This window comes from Salmo salar, chromosome ssa11 (assembly GCF_905237065.1).
Source record: "Salmo salar chromosome ssa11, Ssal_v3.1, whole genome shotgun sequence".
Lineage (NCBI taxonomy): Eukaryota > Metazoa > Chordata > Actinopteri > Salmoniformes > Salmonidae > Salmo > Salmo salar.
In genome coordinates, this window is record NC_059452.1 from 42,145,762 (window position 1) to 42,152,879 (window position 7,118).

General features: G+C 44.1%; 1 protein-coding gene across 1 annotated transcript in view; it reads right to left on the reverse strand.

The window, feature by feature from the left end:
• Window positions 1–4,377: 4,377 nt before the first annotated feature.
• LOC106563534 (mothers against decapentaplegic homolog 6) overlaps window positions 4,378–7,118 on the reverse strand; it is a 20,800-nt gene continuing 18,059 nt past the window's right edge. The window contains exon 4 of the mRNA XM_014129216.2: window positions 4,378–5,518. Coding sequence (XP_013984691.2) covers window positions 4,872–5,518 — 647 coding nt within the window. The 3' untranslated portion in view covers window positions 4,378–4,871. The remainder of the gene's footprint in view (window positions 5,519–7,118) is intronic.

Below are 7,118 nucleotides of genomic sequence, written 5' to 3' on the forward strand. Positions count from 1 at the left end.
GTGTGGCTGCTCGGCCATGGAAACCCATTTCATGAAGCTCCCAACGAACAGTTCTTGTTGCTTCCAGAGGCAGTTTGGAACTCTGTAGTGAGTGTTGCAACCAAGACAGACGATTTTTACACTCTACGCGTTTCAGCACTCGGCAGTCCCGTTCGGTGAGCTTTTGTGGCCTACGACTTCGCGGCTGAGACGTTGTTGCTCCTAGATGTTTCCACTTCACAATAACAGCACTTACAGTTGCCCGGGGAAGCTCTAGTAGGGCAGAAATGTATTTGAAAGGTGGTAAAGATTTGGCATGTGTCCCCAGATCCTCAAAAAGTTCTACAGCTGCACCATCGAGAGCATCCTGACCGGTTGCATCACCGTCTGGTATGGCAACTGCTCGGCATCCGACTGTAAGGCACTACAGAGGGTAGTGCGTACAGCACTGCGGCCATGCTTCCTGCCATCCAGGACCTATATACTAGGCAGTGTCAGAGGAAGGCTGAACAATTCATCAAATGGCCACCCGGACTATTTACATTGACTGCCCTCATAGTCACTTTACCCCTACCTACATGTACAAATGACCTTGACTAATCTGTATCCCCGCACATTGACTCGGTACCGGTTCCCCCTGTATATAGACTCGGTATTGTTATTTTCTTGTGTTACTTTTGATTAGATTTTTACTTTAGTTTATTTAGTAAATATTTTCTTAACTCTATTTCTTGAACTGCATTGTTGGTTAAGGGCTTATAAGTAAGCATTTCACAGAAAGGTCTACACCTGTTGTATTCAGCGAATGTGACAAATACAATTTGATTTGATTTGATCCAATGACGGTGACACGTTGAAAGTCACTGAGCTCTTCAGTAAGGCCATTCAACTGCCTGTGTGCTCGATTTTGTACACCTGTCAGCAACGGGTGTGGCTGAAATAGCCAAATCCACTCATTTGAATTGGTGTCCACATACATTTGTATATGTAGTTGAGGTCTCAAGTCAGTGCAGAAGAAAGCACATTAGTGATGTTTGCGGTCTCACACAAGTGGGCTGGATAACACTGTCTTGATGACAAACATAGATGACAGAATATCGTCAGGGTGATGCTAGAATGATGGGAGGATGTCAGTTATCATGTGCAGTGTGAGTGATCCAGTTCTATGATCCCTCCTTATGTTGATTGGTTCGATTCTTTTATCTGTCTGTATTCTATGTTTGGCTGAAATCTACCGGATCAAGACAGTGTTATCCAATTATGGCTTGCTGTAAAATATGATTGATTTATGCTCTGGTAAATTCACAAATGATGTGGGAGGGAGGTCACCACCATGGGAACTAAAACTGAATTCAATTTGAATATGGTCCTACCTTGCTATTTTCCCACCAAACTTGATTCTTACAGACAACAAATATTTTAAATGGCAACGATAAATGTCCCAATAAACTAAAAAGTATATGATGTTATTTACATCAATACTTTCTGTCATTGAAACTGGTCACATGGTTCAGGGATGTTGAGTCTGAATGAAGTCTGAATGGAAGGTGTTGATGTGAAAAACATCATATACTTTTTAGTTTATTGGGACATTTATCGTTGCCATTTAAAATATTTGTTGTCTGTAAGAATCAAGTTTGGTGGGAAAATAGCTAGGTAGGACCATATTGAAATTGAATTCAGTTTTAGTTTCCATGGTGGTGACCTCCCTCCCACATAATTTGTGCATTTACCAGAGCATAAATCAATCATCTTTTACAGCATGCCATAATTTACAGAAGGAAACGCTGTACGACTGGTACATCTTGACGTGAACCTGTGTTTAAACTTCTCCACTTTCACTCGAAAAAGAGGGTTACCTGCATTCTAAAGTCAGTTATCGCTTCGAAGTCAATTATCATAATAAAAACACTTATTGAGGTATTGTTATCACTAAATTGTTTAAATTCTGATCTCAACATAATGCATTATGTCATCACAGGTTCCAGACCAGCTGTACATTGTAGATATAATATAAAAAAGGTGATTATCCACTATTGATCATCAATAATGTTTTCATTACTAAACTTCAACTACAGATGTAGGATCTTCATTTGAGCCAGTTTGCTACAGCAGGAAAATAATCCTGCAGCAACAGGAAGTGTGAATTATTATGTGGATTATAATAAATTGAATTTTTTTTAGGGGTTGATACATTTTTCGTAAGGGAAAATCAAGTCTGAAATTTCGAAGTGGAAATTGCAAACTTCAGAAGCCTTTTCAAAACCTCAAATACACTAACGTTTTACTTTTCCTGCACTGTAGGAAGGTTCTCTTGCAACAGAGTGATCAGATTAAGATCCTACATCTGTATGCAGACATGTTTACCTACTACCTGTGACAAGATTCGGATGTGTGTTCTATTTACACAGATCATGGACTCCCACTTCACTACCCTAGAATTAGCCCACTTCATTCTCAGTTCAACATGGGGTCAACAGCACACCACAGCCCTCACACGCCTCTTCCCAAGCCAAGGGTCTCCTCTGAAGGGGCTGGGGGTTTATTTAACGTGCTCCTCGTGTCTTTGAATCCTGACAAAGGAAAACAATGAGAGGTGGTAAGTCAGGAGCAGTGTTTTCAGACCAGAGTTGTTTTATTAGGGCACACCAAAGCAAAACGTTTTGCAATGGAGTTCAGAGTCCCTCACTGATTCAGTCAGTTTTCTTCTGTTTGCCTAATGAATACAACCCAAATGAGATGGAAGACAAGATGGTGGATTTTGGATGGTGGAGCCCCCTATTCCCCCAGCCACCGCCAGCTTCCTTCACCATTGGCTGTTCTATCCAACCACCACAGACCACACACTTGGCTTGGAGCAGCTAGGCAGGAGATCGAGACAGACGTGAATACTTCTTGGAATTTTTGGGGCAGCAAGAATGCCCTGGGTCTTGATCACAAGGTTGGAAAATGGCGTGCTGTGAAAATGTTAACAGACCCATCATGTCCCAGAACACATATAGCGACAAAGTTTGCATAAGGTTCTTCTTGATTGAATCTATCATACAGTATGGCACCATTCATGTGATCATGGAATGTCTGCTTATTTAACCATGTGGGCTACTGTTCCTTGAATCCCAGTCATTCAGCTAGAAACAATTATTATGTGATAATTTGCAATACTGTGAAAACCACTTCACAAATGCCCATGAATAGCCTTTTTGTAGGCCTAATACTGCAAATTCAAACAACATATAAAAACAACTTTCAATGGTTGAGCGATGTGGCTCTGCTTCGTTCTGTACCACAAACGCAGTATAATCAGCTCTTGTTTACTTTTCAAGCTTAAAGCAAATTACAGCTTTCAAAACGCAGCGGCTCAGATCTTCGTCAGAGACAAAAAACAAAATGTCCGCCCTGTCAGAGTGAAGAAAAGCACAGACGTCTCAAGACACGATTCATACTGCTTACATTGCTTTTCCAGCCAGTCATTCTCTCTCGTTCTCTTACCCAAATAAGAGAGCTTCCACAAATACTTGTGTTGTTGAAAGACTCAAACAGGATGCCATTGTGTTATAAACACAGAACTTTCTCCTACTGGAGCCGGTCTGGGCCCATGTACCCACTGTGGTTTGTTGTGTAATCATCCAGCTATGTGTTTTCAGTTTCTCACCACCACCCGCTCTGTGTGTTTCCATTGGTATTGGGCTCTCGTCCCATGGATAAACTTGATTTTCGCACATTGGAGCAGAAACCATTTATGAGGAGCAATGCTTTTTGGGGTGTTTGTACTTTCTACAGACTTGAGAGATAGATCTATGGTGTACCCAAGGCACATGTTCTTCAATGACATTAACATATATGTTTTCTCCTGATGTAGACCATTACCAGAAGTACTCACTGGGTCATTACATCTTATGTAAATGTAGCTGCATGGACTGTCTTCGTGTTTAGTCAGGACAGATGGTTTTGGTTTTATGTTGTAGTTTAATTCTAGACCCACAAATAATATCACTGGGAATTATCAAAGGAAGCTTCCCTCACCACATCCAGGCTGGCAGCTGATCAGTGGACGTGCCCTCCAAGCCTTCTTCAGGGGCCTTCTGGATCTTTGGTACAGCCAACCACATGTGAATTAACCTCATTTGGTTGATCCTGATGGTGGTAATTAAGTAACATAGCTATTTAATTGGAAGACTATGGCTGAAGCTTTTGCATGTACTGTTGAGCATAAAGGGTACATGCATTTACTTGTGTTTACCATTCACTACACCTCTGTTTTTTATCCTACAACTGATTACAATGTTATTTCACCACGACAATTCTACTGCCCTATCATGTCACAGATCTCAACTCAATACACAAAACACCACTAGAGAATATCAGTAAAAAGACTAAGTTTGAAGACAGCCCAACATCTTAGAATACGAGTACTTTATTGTCAAAGTGTGAATGGCATAACTTTTTCAGGTGATTGATAAAATATGAGAACTAAACCAGGTGTGTCCTATTGTTTGCAGGATATATCTCTTTCAAAAGGCATTGAGAATGCATATATAGAATCCAAAGTGCATAATTCTGTTCCTTTTTTATTTCGTCCATATACACATTACACTATACATAAATAATTGCATTGTAAAAATGACTTGGTATTTACAAGTATAATATATTTCATATAATATATAAAACTTTATATTAAATCTAGGTAGATTATATTTGGGATAGTTGGTTGAGATAGCTGTCTGTGTGTGTGTGTGTGTGTGCTTGTGTGTACACATATACCTGTGAGCACCTGTGTAAGTAAAGACGTGTACTGTATTTGTGTTTTCCCATCTGTCTATCCATGTGTATGCCTGTCCATCCATCCATCCATCCATCCATCCATCCCTCTGTCTGTCTTCCTAGTCTGCATGCTATCTGTGGGTATTGAGCAACACCTCCACCCAGCAGGGGCAGGAGGTGATGAACTGTCTGGAGTAGCAGGGGCCCCAGCCCTTGGCGAAGCTGATCCTCACACTGTGGGGGTCATAGGGGCCCTCCAGCCCCACAGGGGGCTCCATGCCCTGCTGCAGGATCCAGCTGGACTTGTCATAGTCAAACACTTTGAGTGAGTAGCCAGGCATCACCCTCCTCACCGTCAATCCCCTCACTGAGCTGGGCAGGTCCAGGGTGGGCGAGTGGACAAACACTGGGTGCTGGCTACGGTTGTAGATCCACACTCCGTCAGGTTCTTGGCTCAGGACAATCCCGTAGCCGATTTTGCTGCGCGTTCGCTGGACACAGCTGCCCGTGCTGCTGCTGCCACTACCGCCGCGGTGACTACGGTTGCCATGGTGACCGCTGCCACCGTCGCAGCGGTGACTGTTGCTAGCGTTGGCAACGGCGTTGAGTTGGCCCAGGCAGAGGCCCGTGCCCTGAGGTAGGTCGTAGAAGATGCTGAGCGAGGGCTCGTGGGCCGGGTAGAGGCGGCCGACCCGCGTCCGCTGTTCCCAGTAGGCTACGCTGCACCAGTGGGAACGCCGCCCACAGGAGGATGAGGAGCCCACGGAGGTACCGGGGTCTGAGGAGAGAGAGATTGTTATTGTTGTAACTCCATACACTTTTCATGCCAATAAAGCTGATATGAATTATATTCATTTGTGGGGGAGGTAGAGAGTAAAATTTACTATCCTACTAAAGGAAAAACCCTGAATATCTGAACTAACTAAAGCTAGATTTTACTACAGTAAACTAACTAACTAACTAACCAAATAACTATCTAAAGCTAGAGTTTACTACAGTAAACTAACTAACTAACTAAATAACTAATTAAAGCTAGAGTTTACTACAGTCACTAACTTCAAGTAAAGACATGTGTCCATTGACCAGACTAATAGACCTAGGAGAGAGACCAGACTGATAGACCGAGGAGGGACCAGACTGATAGACCGAGGAGCGAGACCAGACTGATAGACCTAGGAGAGAGACCAGACTGATAGACCGAGGAGGGACCAGACTGATAGACCGAGGAGCGAGACCAGACTGATAGACCTAGGAGAGAGACCAGACTGATAGACCGAGGAGGGACCAGACTGATAGACCGAGGAGCGAGACCAGACTGATAGACCTAGGAGAGAGACCAGACTGATAGACCGAGGAGGGACCAGACTGATAGACCTAGGAGAGAGACCAGACTGATAGACCGAGGAGGGACCAGACTGATAGACCTAGGAGAGAGACCAGACTGATAGACCTAGGAGAAGGACCAGACTGATAGACTTAGGAGAGAGACCAGACTGATAGACCTAGGAGAGGGACCAGACTGATAGACCTAGGAGAGAGACCAGACTGATAGACCGAGGAGGGACCAGACTGATAGACTTAGGAGAGGGACCAGACTGATAGACCGAGGAGGGACCAGACTGATAGACTTAGGAGAGAGACCAGACTGATAGACTTAGGAGAGAGACCAGACTGATAGACCTAGGAGAGGGACCAGACTGATAGACCTAGGAGAGGGACCAGACTGATAGACTTAGGAGAGAGACCAGACTGATAGACTTAGGAGAGAGACCAGACTGATAGACCTAGGAGAAGGACCAGACTGATAGACTTAGTAGAGAGACCAGACTGATAGACCTAGGAGAGGGACCAGACTGATAGACCTAGGAGAGGGACCAGACTGATAGACTTAGGAGAGAGACCAGACTGATAGACTTAGTAGAGAGACCAGACTGATAGACCTAGGTGAGGGACCAGACTGATAGACCTAGGAGAGGGACCAGACTGATAGACTTAGGAGAGAGACCAGACTGATAGACCTAGGAGAAGGACCAGACTGATAGACTTAGGAGAGAGACCAGACTGATAGACCTAGGAGAGGGACCAAGAGTGCGTGGTCATGGTTAGTGGATGGAAATGGAAACTGTAATATTTTCAACACAAAACAATCCTGCTCCATCCTACTTACAAAAACTCCTCAGCTTCTAGTAAGTTCCTCGTTCCTCGTTTCCCATGAGCCATTAGTAGTAAGTTCTAAAAACCCTGGAAAAACTGTCATCTTGACCGGCAATACCCCACTGCCCCTTCCTCCCCCTCCACCTCTACACCCCTCCCCTCCGCATTCCAGACGGGTGAGCCCGCGTGGGAGAGCCCCCCTATCCCTCCATTTCATAGCCCCT